The 21,738-nt window shown below is 32.1% G+C and overlaps 1 protein-coding gene across 1 annotated transcript in view; it reads left to right on the plus strand.

The window, feature by feature from the left end:
* Positions 1-21,738, plus strand: part of LOC143082462 (nuclear pore membrane glycoprotein 210-like) — a 63,628-nt gene that overhangs the window by 2,197 nt on the left and 39,693 nt on the right. Inside the window, exons 2-7 of the mRNA XM_076258128.1 lie at positions 2,037-2,173; positions 16,792-16,923; positions 17,400-17,496; positions 17,916-18,066; positions 20,349-20,478; positions 21,073-21,201. Of these exons, the coding sequence (XP_076114243.1) occupies positions 2,037-2,173; positions 16,792-16,923; positions 17,400-17,496; positions 17,916-18,066; positions 20,349-20,478; positions 21,073-21,201 (776 nt within the window). The remainder of the gene's footprint in view (positions 1-2,036; positions 2,174-16,791; positions 16,924-17,399; positions 17,497-17,915; positions 18,067-20,348; positions 20,479-21,072; positions 21,202-21,738) is intronic.

The following is a 21,738-nucleotide window of genomic DNA, read 5'->3' on the forward strand; positions in this document are numbered from 1 at the left end:
TTATAAAAGATATAAGATCACGTTCTCAATTATTAGGGCCCCGCCAAAGGCAGGTCCCCTATAGTGATCAGTCTGTCCGTCCATCCGTCCGTCCGTCCGTCCTTAACACTTTGTGTCCGCTCCATATCTAGAGAACCATTATGATTTCATACTTTATACTTTACATGTTTATTAACCACCACCAGAGGGCGTGTCATGATGTATGTACAACTTCCTAGGTCAAAGGTCAAGGTAAAAAAACTTTTGGTTTCAGTTGACAACCCTGTGTCCTGTGGTGAAGATCGTGTCCGCTCTATATCTTGAGAACCCTTATGATTTCAAAGTTTATACTTGACATGTATATGAACCAACACCAGAGGGTGTGTCATAATTTATGAACGACTGCCTAGAGCAAAGTTCAAGGTCAAAAACTTTGGTTTCAGTTGACAACCCCATGTCCTATGGTAAAGATTGTGTCCTCTCTATATCTTGAGAACCGTTATCATTTTAAAGTTTATACCTGAAATGTATATAAACCAACACCAAAGGGTGTGTCATAATTTATGTGCAACTTCCTAGATCAAAGGTCAAGGTCAAAAACTTTGGTTTCAGTTGACAACCCCATGTCCTATGGTAAAGATCGTGTCTGCTCTATATCTTGAGAACCGTTATCATTTCAAAGTTTATACTTGACATGTTTATAAACCAACACCAAAGGGTGTGTCATAATTTATTTACAACTTCCTAGGTCAAAGGTCAAGGTCAAAAACTTTGATTTCAGTTGACAAACCCATGTCCTATGGTAAAGATACAACTTTTTAATGCGCATTATTCACAGCGGGGCCCACAGAGATGGCTCCCATCTCAATGATATCTTGTTGCTTCGCATCACGGTGCGGAGCTATTAGTTTCAATCGAAATACACATCATCTTGAATAAATTACTTATCTTGTATAGATTCTGATTGGTTGCATTATCAGTCAGGGGACTTACTTAATTGAGTGGTTTTCTAAATCACTGATTCAAGTAACATTATTTTCATAAAGGTTGGAAGTAAGAGTTGTCTTTCTTTAATAATCACCTGTTTAAATAGTACAAATTAATCACTAGAAAAAGTGATTTAATTTTATTGTTGCTTTAAATATAGAATACTAATGATCCAGGGACTAATTATGATGCTAAAATTATCAGAACCAACATTTGTGTTGTCTAGGATGACCAGGTCATTTCAGGTGCTGACCTTGTATTGAATCTAGGATAATGACATACAAATCACTTGTTTAGGTATCATACCTCAATTTCCTTCCCAAAAATAACTTCTTTAAGTAGCATTATTTTAATAACCCCAACTAATTTCAACACCCCCGAACAGTGAAAATTTTATCGCTAACAGTTGAATTTTATTTCATAATCTGAAAGATGAAACCTTGAACTTTACAGGAAAAATACTGCTACTGCTGGAAAAAATCTGTTAAGAAAGTATCAGTTCATTATGTAAAGCCATTATTATAGAAATTTTGCAACTAAAATAGAATTTGCAGATAAATGATAGCATCAAAGGCATAAACCTTGCTACATAAAAGAAGCAAAAAGTTCATTGTTTTCCAATTTTCTCCTGACTGATTATAATGAGGCTGAGATACAGCAACAGCTTTTGGCTTAGATGAGTTAAAGAAAAGAATTACAGACTTTTCTCGTCCAGGATAAGACATCTAATGCCGGAAAATTAACTACATATGTATTTTAGTTCTGATCATCTGTCATTAATTCATGTTCGTTTTATGATGCATACATTTCACAGATAAATTCAATATTGAAATATCAATTATCAGTATAGTTTAATTGCTTTGTTACTTTGCAATTGGCTGTGAAACTTATTAAAAGATACTGGCTACCATAACTTTAAAAACCTTTTGGGCTAATTTCTAGAATGCACGGTCAGGTTGGGACCTGTTAAATTATGGCTAAACAAAAAGCATAATTTTTCATCAATTTATCACATTATTATATATTTATTTATATTTATATATCTTAACACCTTTGAGTTTATTTTTCAGGAGTACAAATACACCAGAAACTGCATCTTTGACACTGGTTAACAGTACTGATGGAGAATGTGCATTTTCTGCCATTGTTTCTGTTATGTCCAAATCACCTCATCGTAAACAAGCTATCATTATGACAGAAAATAAAGGTAATGTGCCATCTCCACTATGGTTTCTTTTGTGTCTAAATGACTACATTTTAAGTCTGCCATTATATTGACAGAAAAATATAATGGAAATATGAATATATGCACTGGCAGACCTATTTGGAAAATCACCGTGATTTTTGTAAAAAATTCGGTGTTTTTTGGCCAATCTGCGCGGAACGGATAATAAATAGAGGTTCATCGTAAATTTTCCGTTTTACAGAATATTTTGCGGTTCTCCGGAGATTTTCCGTGTCTCAGGGAATTATCCGTTTGTCCGATAAAACGGGTGTGTATTGAGTCATTGATAGAACCAGTGATGCGTGAGCGACGGTTATTAAAAGGTCGGTTGTATAATCCGTTATGCGTGAGCGACGTTCAATCATTAATTGATCGTTGTATAATCCGTTAAGTGTGAGGGACGGTTGTATTGAGGTACAGATTGTGATATATGTAGAAGTTTACAGAACTACTAGTATCATTAATCGATTGAGATATAAGGAATTTTCAAAAATTTATCACATAATGTTTCTGTAAATTTAGAGAGAAACAGATTATATATTTCTCTGGGTTAAAGGTTTACTTTTATGATGGAAAATGTATATATATACATGTGTATTTCTGAGGACGCAGATCATTTAAACTTCATTGGCAAATAGGAATTTTTAAAACGGTCTTGATCACCTGCTGATCTATTAATCTTTCAGAATGAAATGCACATTTATACCTCTTGGGGTTGAAGGCATATATTAGCAAAATTAACAATATGCTACGATGAGATAATAACAAGTTGCGAATTTTAGTCCGAATGTGTATATATATATATATATGAGCATATGGACATACATCCATCTTTATAATTAATCAGTTCATTTGTTTTATTAAATTACTTTTCAATTGTGGTATAAATACAATTTTATCATTGTGTAAGACGATTTGAGAATAATGCTTTCCTCGTAAATACTTCAGAAATTATAATTGATTCAAGAACCGTTTATTGGAACAAAAATAAAATGAACGGCCTGGAGGAAGTTCTAACCTTAGTTGATATCAGGGGTCAATTGGTATAGCAGTATGTTACGTAATACAACGATCGTCGATCGTAATATGCATATGTATGTATATAGTATGCATGCAACTGGATTTCGACTACTCGTGGGTTGTCTTTTAGACAAAGAAGTTCCATTTTAAAGATATGAAATTACGTCAATGCACGTCTTGTAAACTAATCTGTTACTTTTTGAAATATAAATAAGTTATATTTAAAAGATTGGATGGTTATTTCACACGTATCAAAGTTCTTCTGTCATCATTACTGTTTTTCAATTATTTTTTGAGAGTTCGATCTTAAAACTAAGTTCGTCCTGACATTTATGGAATATTTGCCACTGGAAGTTAAACAACCAACAATCAATCATCTTATTACAAAATTTAAAATATGCCTGAGCGATAATATTCTTTTAAATTTTAATGTGAAAGACAGTTTCTCCATTTATAAGAAGGCACTTCCAGGTCTAATGTTAAGTGTATCTACATCCCGGGATTGAGATTTATTTACTGTACTAGCAAAAAAAAAAAAAGAAAAGAAAAGAAATGATGATACGTTTTTTTTTAATAATTAAATAATTAACGTTAAAAATATATGTAATTAACTTGATCTAAAACTTGACCTCGCTCATAATAGAGAATGTTAAAAATCAATTCTGTCGACTGCACGGGATTGTCCAACGGCGGGAAATACCCTGTAACTATAAACACAGGTGATGTTACTGACCGATTGTGGAATGTCAACTCAGGGTTAAAGTGATGTGTAATGATTGACATTATTGTGCGCTTGAAAGTTGAGGCTCTAGTAGGTTCATTTCAATTGATAATCGAAAATCTAAAATCATTTTTTTTTTCAAATCAACGATGAAGTTTTGGATATTATGGAAGGGATTTTTTTTAAGGACAACGGAGGTACCTTAAAAGTCTATAGGAAAATATACAAATAAAATAATATAAAACAATTTCGAAGGTCACAACTTGTATCTTATAAATCAATGATAAAGCGACTTCATCAGTATTAACAGTTATAAGATTGCAATCAGATGACTTTTAATTTTGTTTGTGTTTTAGGAGTGGGAGTGTATAAGATTACCTTATATTACAATGTTTGTTTATATTGCTTGACCCTTATGGGTGTAATTTTGCAATAAAGATTAAAAATATATACTTTGGATGTTCCATTCTCAGCATTGTTTCTGGTCTGTCTGTTCGTTTGTTCGTTCGTCCGTCTGTCCCGCTTCAGGTTGAAGTTTTTGGTCGAGGTAGTGTTTGATGAAGTTGATATCCAATCAATTTTAAACTTAGTACACATGTTCACAATGATATGATCTTTCTAAATTTAATGCCAAATTAGAATTACCTCATTTCCTCAGTCCACTCAGGGACTTTCTATACTAATTAAAGAAAGTCCTTGGTCTGTTAAACATAGAAAATGATAGTGCGGATTGGGCATCCGTGTATACTAGTGACACATTCTTTTTTTTAATTTATTAAACTTGTTCTCAGTGGCAGATCCAGATTTTTTTTATATATAAGGAGAGGGGAGACTAACTGATAATATCATGAGAGGACCAGCTCCAGTCATTCTCGAGTGATTCCCTATATAATCAATATTTATTTTTCAACAAAAGGGGGCGGACACCTTGTCATTCCCCCTTTATAGCCGACTGAGAAACTCAAAGGGCTGTTTAGGCAGTCAATGTCATCAAAAGCTTCTATGTGTTGTATAGCCAGTCATTGAGTCAGTGTCGTTAAAAACTTCCATGTATATCAATCAATCAAATCAAGACTATTAAAAACTCTCATCAACCAGGGATGGGCACGATTACTGACAAATGTAATCGATTAATAATCGATTACATGAAGGATTTTTGTGCAATCGATTAATAATCGATTACTCAAATTTTAGTATGTAATCGATTACAATCGATTACTTTATCAAAAGTAATTACATTACTTTTCGATTACTGTCAATTACATACTTCAACATTTCAACAAAAAATAACATGAGTAAAACACAATTATATTGCTCAACATTTGTATATATAGTGGAAATTAAGATCTTTACCTAATGCATCATTCAAAGCATTGTTTCTAAATTATAAGTTAATAGCTGCTTTTTAAATCAAATCTCTTGATGAAAATTAGAAATATTTAAAAAATCTTGTAATTTTGACTTTCAACATATATGAAAGATGTCATCGCATTGCAATAATCACTTATTCATAACTAATTGTTTTTCAAAAAATTAGCTTTCTTACTGACACGTTAGCTTTTTTGTTTTTACTCTTTAAAAAAAATATTTTAGCATAGTTAATTACAATGTTTAAGGAAATATAAAAAAAAGTAGAATAATTAATTAGTTCACCTAATTTTTAAGATCAAAATTTATTTTTATAATGACATGCATGTTTTAAAACTTTTGTTTGGATAATCACCCTAATTACAGATTATTTAACTGCCACTGGAGTACAATTTATAACCTGGGGCTAAATATTGTAAATTTCCTTCTTTATTAGACATAAGATAATTGAAATAAAAACAAAGTATGTTTGTTATTGATTAGAAGACTTTGATCATCTCATTAGTAAAGGCAAGAATGTTGTTAACTTCTCCAATCAAATTATATACAAAATATATTTAAAGTGTCAAAGGGATACATGTATCTATTTCTAAAAAGAATTGCTATGCATTGCCATTGGTTCATTGTTAAAAGGATTTTGTGTTCTTTTTTAATTTATTTTATATACATGTATATATATCATAACATTTAAGAAATCAACTGTTTATGTATTCTAAACTTTAATTTCAACTCTGATTGAAAATGATGTTTTCAGGAAATTTAATACAAATAAGCTTAATACTTTTAAAAAATGTAATACAGAACTTAACGAAAGACAGACACATTTCTTATTTAAGATCTATTTTATTTTTTCAAATCTATTTTCTTATTTAAATATTAAAGCTCTTGAATTATTGACAAGCACATACATCCATTTGTTTCAAAAGCTAGATATAAAGTAAATTTAGGTAGGGGAGGGATCTGGTTACTCATAATGCAGCTAGAGACAATAGATAGAAATAAGGCAGTTGCTTAAATCTCAAGTATTGTTAATGCATAATATTTTATCTGTACTACAAAGTGATAACATACATATTTTCCTCTGAAATAGGTTATTTTTCATCAAACAATTTTACTAAAGTAATCGAAATGTAATCGAAAAGTAATCGATGATTACATCAAAATTTTTGCTGTAATCGATTAAATTACGATTACATGTAATCGAAAATGTCTTCGATTACAGATTACTGTCGATTACTTGAAAAAATGTAATCAATTACAATCGATTACGATTACAGATTACGATTACCCCATCCCTGTCATCAACGCCATTCCCCACTAAATCCGGCTCTGGTTCTATTAATTTCATTACTTCTTCAACATACTAGTATCGGGAGCATGTGAGTATGGTAGCACTCCGTAGATAGGTCTGTAGTTTTGCATGTATGACACTAACAGTTGGCCTTACGTATTAGAAGGCCAGGGTTGGAAGGTTATTCAACATTCTGTGGCTCAATTGTAACTATATTTTCTGTGAAGTGCTACCTAAGCCGTGGCCTGGTGAACCCTACCCTTTTTTTTCAAATGATTTGCCAATAGCACATCGAAACACTTCCAGCATTCTATATTTTTTTCACCAAAAAAATTGTACCTCAGCATAATACAGGTCATGAGGTACATTTGTTTGAGGAGGGGGTTTCAATTACTGTTTAATTTCCTGTTACTACGAATTTTCGGGATTTTTTTTTTCATCAGATTTGCCCTGTTGTCTTTTCTTTTAACTCCGTGTAAACCCTCACACGCGATGTTTACAGAATTATTTGTTTGAAAAATTAAATTTGTTGTATTACCTCTTTTATCAAAATAATATTTAGTTAGCTTTATTAGCGCCTTTTCAAAGTCCAAGCATTGAACATTGCAAACACGTATAGATATTTTCAAATGAATTAGAAAATATCTTCCCAAATGGACAGAACGAACAGAGAGATATTTGCCACTGGTCTTTACCCAGTTAACGATTCACTCGTAAATGCATTTCTCAAAAAACGATGGGAAACAGAAAAAAAACCAGACTATATCTTTTGGATAAACAGCCAAGGACATTTCCAGACATGAATATAACTGCATGGACCATCGCTTACAAGTTTTGTGACAGAACAGACTTACAACTTTACTATAGTACATGTACAGTGCTTAGAACTCTCATAATTTTACTCCAGTTTACATAGTGCATTCTTTTATGTTTTATGATAACAGAACTGTGTTTTATCAAGGTTTATCATAACTCGTATGGTTTAATGATAACTGATTTCTGAGGAATATGTTTAATAATGTAAACTTTATTTAAAGATACGTTTTTTCCAATTGGCGCTAAAGAAAAGCACCATATGAATATTCATGAACCTACAACGATTGCTCAAAATCGTTATTTAAAAATCCTGTTTGTGAGATGTAGATTCATTTCAATACCGAAATTTCGTCTATATATTAAGTTTCACAAGTGTATAACACGGAGAAGCTATCAGAAGGTACATTACTCCCATTTTGTTTGGGTGTGAACCATCGATGTTTACAGCAATATCAAAGAATAAGATGATGATGGTAGAAAGAACTATGGGCATCATGTGGCAAATATTACATGCATATCGGACCATGAGTTGTCAATCTGTATGAAAAGATTTCCAATACAACCATATTATTGAGAAGGAATGTTTATATGCTCTCGTACTAGTATTACAGGGTTCTTGTGTCGTTCACCTTAGACACACATCTTTTTAACGATGTTTAAAAAAAAAGACAGAACCAATTTAATGTCATATATCCCTATTTTTTAATATAACTATAACAAGAATACCCCTATTTAGCGGACAAGCAGTTTATTCTTTTTTTCTGTTATTGAATATTGAATACCAAGAAGGAAAATAAATCCCAAAATTTATTTGAAACTTTGATACTCAATAGTTTTCCAGCAAAATATTCTCATCCCTTGGGGATAATTAGTGTTTGTCCAGTGGCATATATAACATGCATGTCGGAACAGGAAATTTTGCATAATGTACTTTCAGAACCATGTTCACATCATTATACATTATAGCCAACAATTGTGATGACAACTCCTTCCTTTGTTCGAGAACAATCTTGTTGAAATAGAAATCTGTGATTTTACTATGTCCATAACTTCGATGAACCCAAAGCAAGTTAAATATCGACCTGTATTTAATTCAAATAAGTTCTCTTCTTCTTCTTCGTCCATCGACATCCCATGATAACATACTGTTGTCATACGAGGACTAGTTTATTTACAAAACTTTTAACCCAAATAAACAAAATGTATGTGTCTTTCTTATGTTCAATGTAAAAATGTATATAATTTTGAATTGCAACTATCTATAGTTCCGTAACTTTCTATCAAGGCGTATAAAAGAATGGTTGATAACTGCGTATTGTTTGTTAAATCAATATTTCTTGTATGTTTCAAACTGTCCTTCACTTTTGAGAACAAGTACTTACATTTCCCCAAATTTACCCTTGGAAAAAATGTGAAAACAGATTTTTATTTTATCAAATCTTTTTTTTTGGAATTATTTAGATTTTTATAAAGAATATTCTTTACAACAGAAATGTAATTTATAAACAAGCTTATGCGTTTAGTAATGACTAGTATATCGGACACGCAAGACAGAGATTTATACTATACACCTGATAGTTCAAAAGTTATCGGTCGTATACACTGATCAATACCCTTAGAAGTGAAGCGATGCATGAACTTGCAAGTCCGACAGGAAATCGCTTGAATACCTGAACGTGTCACCTCACAATACATTTGGGAGCAATACCTTTAGCCATGCTGGTGATCAGACAAGGGAAGGTACAAATTTATTTAAATAAGTTTATTACATAAAAGAATTATGAACAAATTAGATTTTCGAAAACAATTTTCACGGAACACTTATTTACGCTCATTTATGACTTTGAACTATGACTTTTTCACCAATTCCCATATATAAACAGTTAAAAACGACAGACCTTCACCAATTCCCATATAAACAGTTAAAAACGACAGACCTTGGTTACCACGGTATAGCTGGCTTATATTAACCCTTAAACCAAATTTCAGAAATCCTTGTATTGTAGTTCCTGAGAAAAATGTGCCGAAAAATTTTCAACTTGGTTATCATGTGTAAAATCAAACAAGTGTTCGGTAAATAGGAAGTTGTTGAGTGATGAATCTGAAAACGCATCAGCTGACTTATATTAACCCTTAAACCAAATTTCAGAAATCCTTGTATTGTAGTTCCTTAGAAAAATGTGACGAAAAATTTTCAACTTGGCTATCATGTGTAAAATCAAACAAGTGTTCGGTAAACAGGAAGTTGTTGAGTGATGAATCTGAAAATGCATCAAGTTCCAAGTATAGCTGACTAAATCAAGCCTGAAACCAAATTTCAGAAATCCTGGTAGTGTAGTTCCTGACAAAAAATGTGACGAAAAATATTCATGGGACGGAAGGACTGACTGACAGACTGACGAACGGATGGACTGACGGACTGACGGAAGGACAGACAGAGGTAAAACAGTATACCCCCCTTTTTTCAAAGCGGGGGTATGATTAAATATCTTACAATGCAAAGCTAGTTGTTTGCGATGTGCGATGATGCGTAGCTGCATGGTAGATTATCACGTGAATTAGATCATTTTGATTATCTTTGAATTCACCACAGTCGCTTGAATTTTAGTGATATATATGTATGAAAAAAAAAATTAAAAAATACTGTTATATGTATAATATAATATATATATATTATACATATAACAGTATTTAAAAAAAAAAAAATCATATATATTATACATATAACAGTATTTTTAAATTTTTTTTTCATACATATATCACTAAAATTCAAGCGACTGTGAATTCACTAACACGTGGCTGTTGACACATTACACACAATATACTTAAAATACCTTGGGCAATTTACACTTCTGGTTTACTGTCCCTTTAACCAGCCAGTGTATCTGTGTATGATGTATTTATCTACCGTGCAAGGGTTGTGTAGCCAGTCAAGGTCGTTTAATGTATCTCTAGCTCCATTGACAGACTCCCATAATATATTCGAAAGCGGATCCCGGATTTTGAAAAAAAAAGAATGTGGAAGGACGTAAAGACAACATTACAAATTGGACTAGTGTACATGCAACATTCAATCTATTTCTTGTGTGACAGTTTACTGACTGTCAAACCCGTGTTCAATTTATTATTTTGATATGGTTCCATCATTCGAAAATAAGTTATTAAAATCTCAGTAGGCTAAAACCAGATGCTCCGCAGGGCGTAGCTTTATACGACCGCAGAGGTTGAACCCTGAACGGTTGGGGCAAGTATGGACACAACATTCAAGCTGGATTCAGCTCTAAATTTGGATTGTGATTAAATAGTTGACACAGCATAGGTTTCTGACACAGAATGAATGTGTTCTAATGAACTTAAAATTTTTGTTTTCTCTTAGAGCAATTCACTATGCTGTTGAATATTAATCCTCTCAAAAAAATGTTTGAAGAAATTTTCTTTTTTATTTATGAAATTTCAAATGAGAAAAATTGAACCCAATTTTTTTAATCACATCCCCCTTTCCCTTATTCCAAAACTAATCTCAATTAAAATTTCTAATGGAGTTTGCAACAATAACTACTCATTTAAATACATCATAAAATATTAAGATGTAAAAAAACTGCTTGTTATCACTGAATGGTAAAGATTATTTTAATTTATCAGTTGGTAGTAAAAAGTGAATATACATTGTATATTGTATATAACAAAGATTTAAGTTGATTCTGGACAAAGAAAGATAACTCCAATTAAAAAAAAATCTTGCTATTGCACAATATTTTGCAATTAGATATTTCTTGCTTACTATTCTGGACAAAGAAAGATAACTCTAATAAAAAAAAATTTGCTATTTCACAATATTGTGCAATTAGATATTTCTTGCCATTGCGCAATACTGTGCAATTGAAAAGACTTGCTATTGCACAATACTTAATATAATAATTTTAGATCCTGATTTGGACCAACTTGAAAACTGGGCCCATAATAAAAAATCTAAGTACATTTTTGGATTCAGCATATCAAAGAACCCCAAGATTTCAATTTTTGTTAAAATCAGACTAAGTTTAATTTTGGACCCTTTGGACTTTAGTGTAGACCAATTTGAAAACAGGACCAAAAATGAAGAATCTACATACACAGTTAGATTTGGTATATCAAAGAACCCCATTTATTCAATTTTTGATGAAATCAAACAAAGTTTAATTTTGGACCCCGATTTGGACCAACTTGAAAACTGGGCCAATAATCAAGAATCTAAGTACATTTTTAGATTCAGCATATCAAAGAACCTAACTGATTCATTTTTTGTCAAAATCAAACTAAGTTTAATTTTGGACCCTTTGGACCTTAATGTAGACCAATTTGAAAACGGGACCAAAAGTTAAGAATCTACATACACAGTCATGACAGTTAGATTCGGCATATCAAAGAACCCCAATTATTCAATTTTGATGAAATCAAACAAAGTTTAATTTTGGACCCTTTGGGCCCCTTATTCTGTTGGGACCAAAACTCCCAAAATCAATACCAACCTTCCTTTTATGGTCATAAACCTTGTGTTTAAATTTCATAGATTTCTATTTACTTATACTAACGTTATGGTGCGAAAACCAAGAAAAATGCTTATTTGGGTCCCTTTTTGGCCCCTAATTCCTAAACTGTTTGGACCTAAACTCCCAAAATCAATACTAACCTTCCTTTTGTAGTCATTAACATTGTGTTTAAATTTCATTGATTTCTATTTACTTAAACTAAAGTTATTGTGCGAAAACCAAGAATAATGCTTATTTGGGCCCTTTTTTGGCCCCTAATTCCTAAACTGTTGAAACCAAAACTCCCAAAATCAATCCCAACCGTTCTTTTGTTGTCATAAACCTTGTGTCAAAATTCCATAGATTTCTATTAACTTAAACTAAAGTTATAGTGCGAAAACCAAGAAAATGCTTATTTGGGCCCTTTTTGGCCCCTAATTCCTAAAATGTTGGGACCAAAACTCCCAAAATCAATACCAACCTTCCTTTTGTGGTCATAAACCTTGTGTTAAAATTTCATAGATTTCCATTCACTTTTACTAAAGTTAGAGTGCGAAAACTAAAAGTATTCGGACGACGACGACGACGCCAACGTGATAGCAATATACGACGAAAAATTTTTCAAATTTTGCGGTCGTATAAAAAAAACTACTGGATTTTACCCACAGAGTGCAACAAACTCAGGTCACGGAAATGGTCTCTACTACTTCAAACTTTGGCAATCATGGCTAAAATAAAATCTAATCAGTCAATTTCACAGTATCACAATTTCATGTAACAGAAGAAGATTGTGCCTTGAAGATAGCGGAGTAAAATAAATATTTTTTTAAACAAGATATATGTAGGGAGCTCTATTTTTAACCAACCCGCGCATGAACAGATTCATTTTTTCTTGTATTTACTTCCTGAATGACACGACTCTAGAAATGTTTGCCACTGGACATCAATTTAAAAATTAAATAGAATCAGACAGTCATGCTCGAGCAAATAACATTGAGAACGGAACTTTATAGCAAGATATATACTATAGTTTATACAGCACATACGAGGGTCTTGAATATTGTCTTATAGTTGTAAGTAATTTTTCTGTAGTCTTCATATTTCCCCCCATTATTCTATATTCTTTGTTTTCTTGGTGTCTATTTTATTTACTTTTTTGACCCTTTGTTGTGCACTTTTTGTCCATATATATTCTCTCTTCTTCTATATAAATCCTATTCAAACCCAAATAAACATACACAATCAAAATGTTCAACTCAAAACCCCAGTTGACTTGTCATCCATGGAGTTTTTCTCAACCGTTGAGAATATAACAAATGCTAAATGAGTCCGTTTAAAAAAAAAAGATGTGGTGTGATTGCCAATGAGAAAACTCTCGTTAAGAGACCATATGCCACAGAAATTAACAACTATACATGTAGGTCACCGTACAGCCTTCAACAATGAGCACAGCCCATACTGCATAGTCGGCTATAAAAGGAGAAAAAGTCTAGGAGTCCATTACTGATATTACATATATATATGATTAATGTATCACGTATACGTCTGATGCTTAATTGTTGGCTCTGCTGGAAGGCAAAATATTTAGCTCTTTACTGACTAGTATTTAACAACTGAAACTAGATAAGTTATGAAAATCAAGGAATCTATACATGCTATAACAGCAAATTTGAACGGAACCAAAACGCAAATTAGTAAAATAATAAGTATACAACTTGCATTTCAGCATTTTAATATTGGTAATTATTAATGATGTAATGCGTAAATAAAGTTATCCTACACAGTGGAACAAATGGGAAGCCAAAGTACGTTAATGTCTGGGTAAATCTTCTGCAAAAACAATGTCATTTTGTTTATTTTATCTGGTTAAATCTTCTGACATCAGACTCGGACTTCTTTAGAACTGAATTTTAAATGTGCGTATTGTTATGCGTTTACTTTTCTACATTGGCTACTAGAGGTATAGGGGGAGGGTTGAGATCTCATAAACATGTTTAACCCCGCCGCATTTTTCCGCCTGTCCCAAGTCAGGAGCCTCTGGCCTTTGTTAGTCTTGTATTATTTTAATTTTAGTCTCTTGTGTACAATTTGGAAATTAGTATATATTTGTTTAGGGGCCAGCTGAAGGACGCCTTCGGGTGCGGGAGTTTCTCGCTACATTGAAGACCTGTTGGTGACCTTCTGCTGCTGTTTTTTTATGGTCGGGTTGCTATCTCTTTGACACATTCCCCATTTCCATTTTCAATTTTATTTCAATAAACTGACTTAAATAAAATTTAAGCAAGTTAAACTGTAAGCTTGCCGCCGTTGATACCCCCGCCGAAATATTTCGGTTCACAGGAAGTTGTTGAGAAATGAATCTAAAAAACGCACCACACGGTACAACTTACTTGCATAAACCCTGTAACCAAATTGATAGTTACGAAAAAGATAGATACGAAAAAAAATTACTTAAATAAATGTTTAATTTACAAGTAATGTATGACGTACTTAAAATCATCTTTGTGTAAAGAAACGTTTGAATTGGCTGATCTTTTTGTAAAGCATGCTATTTTGACGGTTACGGATTCAGACTCATTAAAGATGCATTTCTTTCTAACACAAACGATGCAAACGGCTAAGCTCGCACATGTTTTGATCATTTTTTTCAAACACATACGTTTGCAAAGTTTACATAAACTTTGACAAACTATGCAAACACTAAAAATGCGTCAGCAGTTTGTCGTTTGTTAGTACAAACGCTGCATTTGTTTCTAACTTCAACCTGATTAAACGAAGTATTTGTTTCTACGTTTGTAAAAAAGTCTGATTACCAACAACATGCGCATGCATTATTGAAAATTCAAACAGGGTCATTAAAGATTTATCAAACGATGTATTTGTTTCTACTCGTGTATCGTTTAGAAAACAGTAACACACGCGACACAACGTTTAGAAAATTCTTGTTAGAAAGAAATGCGGCCTAAGAAAAATCTTATTAGAATCACAAGAAGTTCTGATAGGTCGTAAAATAAACTTCCCATCACTTTATTCTTTTCACATGTCAATTTAAAAAAAATAAATTCGCAACGATGTCATAATTGAAAGCACGAGGAAGGCTGGCCAAAATGTTCAACTTGCGGCTAGTGATTGACAGGTATGATTATATCTTGGGGCTCTTGTGGGGAGCGTGGTGTCGGACGGAAAAAAGATTTCCAGTATTCATATATATATAAATGTCGATCTGATGTGGAAAATTGTGAGTTTTTTTTTAATAGCACAAAGAAAAAGACGTTAGAAGAGTAACAATGTGTATCTATAAACGAATTACTCGTTTATAATCTACGAGACTGATCAGATCGAAGTTTGATAAAAAAAAAAAAAAAAAAAAAAAAAAAAAAAGCATTCAATATCAAACCTTCTTGGTTGGAGAAAACATGTTCAATGTATACCTGCAAATATGTCTTAATAAATTATATTGTGTATTTAAATTATCTCCATTGAATACAATACAATTTATTAAATGTATCTATGATATCCTCCATAAATAAATATCTGTACAGGTAAAGTTAAATTCGGATCAACAGATTGATTTACGACCTTCCGCTTGTCCATGTTGTATTGCAAAAATATCACAGCAGGTGTTACTCACACTAGACAAGTGTCAAATCAGTATGACATTATGTCGGATTACGGCATCTGCAGTAATTAAGACTCTGTTTTACTGTTTTTACAGGAACTGATTTATCTTAACATGACAATAAAGAAGAATTTTGTAAGGTGAACATATTTGTAGTATTGCAAAGTTACCACGTGCATTTTCCTGTTCATTGGTCACATTTAAATCGATTATTCTTTATTGAACTAAATTCGATATTTAAATTGCAAGTAACTTTAATATCAAAACCACCGCTTTTTATTTCTCGACTGAAAAGGGTAATGAGACGGTTATTTTTATCGGACTGTAAACAGTGTATATAATCACAACGATCTATTAATAACCGTTGCTCACAGATAACGGATTATACAACGATCTATTAATAACCGTCGCTCACGCATCACTGGTTCTATCACTGACTCAATACACACCAGTTTAATCGGACAAACGGATAATTCCCTGAGACACGTGGATAATTCCCTGAGACACGGAAAATCTCCGGAGAACCGCAATATATACTGTAAAACGGAAAATTTACGATGAACCTCTATTTATTATCCGTTCCGCGGAGATTTGCCAAAAATCGCGGTCATTTGCCAAATAGGTCTACCAGTGATGCAATCTCCACTTTTATTTCTATATATGTAAATTAAATCACCTTATCACATTCCAGCATGATATCATTGGACATAACCAATAATTATGGTATGATTATATAATAGGCTCAAGTTTCCGTTCATCAGTAAAAATTCATATACTTAATTGTTCAGTGTAGAATTTAAGTTTCTCTAAATATTTAGATCAGGCATTATACATATAGTCTGGGTTGTAAAGCTGAATATTGGATATATTTTTGTAATATATAAGCTTGAATGTTTCATTGTGCAGAGGTTAAAACTTGCATTAAATATAAGGAACTCAATGGTTCTGTTTAAAGCAAATGTGTTAAAAGATTGATAGGTCCTTGACTTTTGTAATTCTGCTTGAAAAGACAGGTCCCAAACTTCAGACAAGCACTATTTTGAATTCATGTTGTGTATATATGTATTACTCTATGCAGTTATTTCTTCTTAACAGTAAAAATGTATTCATTTTATTAATAATTATAATGTAAAAAAAACTTGTGTATTGTTTACAAAATACTGCAATGATATAAGGGTTGCATGTTCACCTGTAATGCTGGTGTCATTGGTTTGACTCTTGGCCCATGGCATATACTAATCTTGTTTTACTTTGCAGTGACTGGTGAGAAATTGAAATGTATTGTGATTGTAAAAGCTATATCTCAATTTGAGATACAGACAACAACCAGAGCTTTGTATTTGGAAGATTCTCCTGAAGAACTTATTATACAAGGATATGATGATGCAGGTAAATATGATTCTGAAGTCAAAATTATAAATGTACATTAAATGCAATATACAGTAAATGACCAGAAAAAGTAGTGTATTTAAATTTTACTTTTTTATTTGAATTATATTACACCATTTAAAGCAAAAGATTTTATGTTTTTTCTCTGTCATGGATGTATTTTTTAACTTTTTTTTATAATTATATTTCAAATGACTGGGTAGGTGATACCAGTTTCAATTTTATGATTAAAAAAAGACCAGATGCATTCTGGCTAGTTTTACTTCATGGCACAAGGCTAAAAACACTCAATGCAAAAATACTGCGGTAACTTTTTTTTCCAATATACAATTGCAAATGAGCTTATTTATCAGTCATATTCTCCTTTACAGTTTATATTAACTTTAACAAATTCTAATTGACATATATTGAAAAGCTAGAATACAGGTTTATCTTATCTAAGGTATTGAGTTTTATAACTTGTGAATTTGTTACAGGGAATGTTTTTTCCAGCTTGGCAGGATTAGAGTTTGAATGGAGCCTTTTATCAGATGCTGAAAAAAGTGAAGCTTTTGATGCATATAACATATTAAGGTTTGTAAATACTTGATTATTGGTAAACTGCAATTGTGTACAGCTCATGGAGATGTTTGATCAAGGTTAATGAGACATCAACCAAGAAAGTATAACACATATTTATGTTGTGTTTCAACTTAGACAACTCGGAATGTTATTACCATTGATGTGTTCGTTGCTGTAGTAGAAGTGCCCTATTTAGTTAAATAAGTTCGTCATTTTGTAGTCAAAAGATTGGGATTTTGAAACATTTTGGCGTGGTGCATCACTGAAGAGACATTTATTGTTGAAGTGTGCATCTGGTGCAGTTAGATTGGTTCCATTAAAGTTTTAGATGTTAACATTATGTATGTATTTACAAACTTAACTTTCCATTTTTGTACAAGTTCGTATGAGCCATTTTCAGAATGTTTTAAAAGTGACTTCTTTTTTTGAAGGATTTTAAGATTCTTTGAATCTGATTATTCAGCACCAGAACATATTCGTAGAATAGAGGACAGAGGAGTACAAGGAGATATAATATTAGTGGAGGGCATACGAACAGGCAGTGCAAAGGTCAAAGCAAGAATTAAAGATGCAGCATATAAGGTATAAATCACAACTCGTTAGGGACGACATCAAAAGATCGATGTAGGATAAAAAACTTATATCAAATAGTTTGGGGTCGGGGGGTTAAAATTCTGCTAGTTTTGGATATTTAAAATCGATTTTTACATATATCTCTATTGGTAAATCAATTTTTCCCAGATTAAGTTAAGAGGGGGGTGGGGTGGTCAGTGAAAAAACTATGTGAATTAAGTTTTTTATACTACATTGAACTTTTGATGTCATCCCTTATTTAAAGTATTTTTTTTTTTTTAATTTGAAGGAAAAATTACAGAAAACTACATGTGCTCTTTAAATTGATAATGACACTGTCTTGCCTTACCTAAGAAGGCTATATTTGCATTGAGTTATCAAAAATTTGTTTGCAAATCTTTTATCATGATAGTGTTAAGTTGATTCACTATATACATACATGTCAGATTTTCAAAATAGATATATCTTTATGGTTCTGTATAGTATTTTTGGGATACGATTGCTTTCAAGCAATCTGTAGGCTTTTACCGTTGACTCAGGGCTGCATTCCCTCACGTCAACCGTTTTATTCTAAACATTCAGCAACATCTCAGATTCTTATGATTGTCTTGCTTTAAAAGGTATAAACAAGCAAAAGAATTGAACATAAACAACTTTCCTGTAATGTTCTTCTCATAATATTTATGTTTGATATTTCCCTTGACATATATGCGTGTTTTTAACAACACGGAAAATCAGAATTAAGCAGTATTTATATTTAGTGTTTTTATAAATTTAGAATTACATCAGAGGGAATTCCCCAGTTTTGATAAATGCTAGAGTTCTGTGAATTCCGATAATTCTATTTCTGTAATACAAGAACTGAAGTGGAGTTTTTCCATATTTTACCGTTATGTAACTGATGATTTGATACTGTACTCTCAAAAAAGAAATGGAGAACCATTCACCATATCATTTAATAAACGTTCTTGTTCCAAATTGCAAGTCACGGGTTTGTTTATGTATTAATGCGCATGCGTATGGTTTTCTTGATTTCAAGGGGTATCAGATTGAGTGGTTGCTCTGGATTCCCTGCTTCATTGATTAATTTGAAACTCATGGGATTCTTTCTATGTCTGTCTGCTATTGAGGGTTATTGTTGTTACATAATTTTAAATCATATATGCATCATTTAAATTAAAATAAATGTAGTCCCCGTAAAATTTTACCTATAACACCCCTTCAGCCGAAATGGAGTCTTCCATATTATCCTTTCAAGTTGTCTCCCTTCCAGAAGTATTTTCCGTCAAAATCAAAATACAATACGACTCGTCAAGAACACTTAACTCGTTAGATGTCGATTATCATCGTATTATATTAAGAACGATCTCAATTTAAACAGAGGAGTGTGTACGGAAAGCAGTCATGCCCACTGACCCAAAGGAAATTAATATTTAAAGAGTTAGAAATGGGGTTCCTCCTAGAATTAACAGTGATAAGATACGAAGTGAAATACCTTCTCTCACTCTCAGTGACTGCTGTGGAAAGTAAACTTGGAATTGATAGTACAAAAATAAAACACAATAAGTAAATTGCTCATACACTTGTATCCGGGATTGGCTATTTTTTAAGTTGAGTGACTATTCAGATTATTACATTTTGCATGTGCAGTTGAATTAGTTTTGAAAATAATACTATCCAGCTGTACCAGGGCTGCCAAAAATGCGTGAGACTCACGCATGTTCATGCTTTTTTGCGGCAGTATCCTTGGATCTATTTTTTTTCCCTTTGATCTTTTCAATGTTGGCCAAATCTCAGGCATTTGCTTAATGAATAGTTGGCAGAACTGCTATACATGTGTCAATGAAAACTATGGCAATCGTATCCCTCAGAGCATTCTGCTCTTTTATTGAAGTAACAAATTGAAATGTGTTGATTCTAATTCATGTCATGTCTTTGTTTATGTCCAGAACTTTTCATTACTAAAAATACTGCATTATATCAATTTAAAAAACATAGCTATTGTTCACTTGTATTTATAACAGATTTTAGTGACTACAACTTGATCATTGAAAGTTAATTTATTAAGAGATTTATTGAAATGTAGTCTCTTTATTTTCACATTTAAGGGTTTTGTGGCATAATATACTTGTCTTGTTTTCTTTCATCAATGGTAATGTCTTTCATTTACAAATTTCTATTGCCCCTTTTGTATTTTATTTTTTGATCTAATTGATACCATAACCTATAAGGGAAGTTACTCTCTTTGTAATTCTATGGTTAAATCATGCCTTGCTCAATTTTATTTACAGAATGTTCCCCCCTCAATAGTAAAGATAATGGTAGTAGCTAACTTGAACATCAAACCTACAGAATCTTATGTACTGATGTTAGCTACAGTAAAGTACACAGTAGAACTTGTCAAGGCTACATCTATCATAGGTATAATAAATTACTTAGTTGTAGGTTTTTTCATTGCTAGCATATGGAAAAAAACAGTAAATTGTCTAAATATATAGCACTTATTTTTGCAAGGCTTTTATAGAAACTTATAGAAACATGAGAATACCAATCGTCCAAAAAAGAATTGAAATTGAGACAGATTTTTATATTCCCTTAATACTAGATATAAAGAAGAAAATATACATGTATTTGACATGAATCAAAAAACAGAAAAATATTCTAACATTGACTGTGCACAGCATAGAAAAACGATGCAGAGAACTGCACAATGCACCACTGACATTACAAATCTACCAATTAGAAAATATTTAGCAACAAATATTTTCAATTTCACATTTCTAAAAAAAGATCTATACTTAAAATAACAATAATTAAAATTTTGTTTTGAATTATATTTGTTATTAAAATTTGTATTTCCCCTTTATTTTTCAATAGTTTTGAAATTGGTAATTTAAAGGTTTTATTTATTATTACAGCTAAACTTTTTAACTCAGTTGAAATCTGCTTATGCTTATGTATAATCATATGCTACAAAACTTCAACATGTTAACCAGTTTCTAATCTGTTTTACAGAAATAAATATGCCATCTCCACAGTTCTTGTTAGAAGTACAGGATTCAATGATTTGTACTTTGGATGCCAGTACTTCAACAGCTACAGCATTAGAACTAGGCTCTACTGAGATTGTACTCACAGATAAAAGTAAGTTGATTTGCGCATAAGACTTCCTACAGCATTAGAACTAGGATCTACTGAGATTGTACTCACAGATAAAAGTAAGTTGATTTGCACATAAGACTTCCTACAACATTAGAACTAGGATCCACTGAGATTGTACTCACAGATAAAAGTAAGTTGATTTGCACATAAGACTTCCTACAACATTAGAACTAGGATCCACTGAGATTGTACTCACAGATAAAAGTAAGTTGATTTGCACATAAGACTTCCTACAGCATTAGAACTAGGATCTACTGAGATTGTACTCACAGATAAAAGTAAGTTGATTTGCACATAAGACTTCATACAGCATTAGAACTAGGATCTACTGAGATTATACTCACAGATAAAAGTAAGTTGATTTGCACATAAGACTTCCTACAACATTAGAACTAGGATCTACTGAGATTGTACTCACAGATAAAAGTAAGTTGATTTGCACATAAGACTTCCTACAACATTAGAACTAGGATCCACTGAGATTGTACTCACAGATAAAAGTAAGTTGATTTGCACATA

The sequence above is a fragment of the Mytilus galloprovincialis genome, chromosome 7 (assembly GCF_965363235.1).
Source record: "Mytilus galloprovincialis chromosome 7, xbMytGall1.hap1.1, whole genome shotgun sequence".
Classification (NCBI taxonomy): domain Eukaryota; kingdom Metazoa; phylum Mollusca; class Bivalvia; order Mytilida; family Mytilidae; genus Mytilus; species Mytilus galloprovincialis.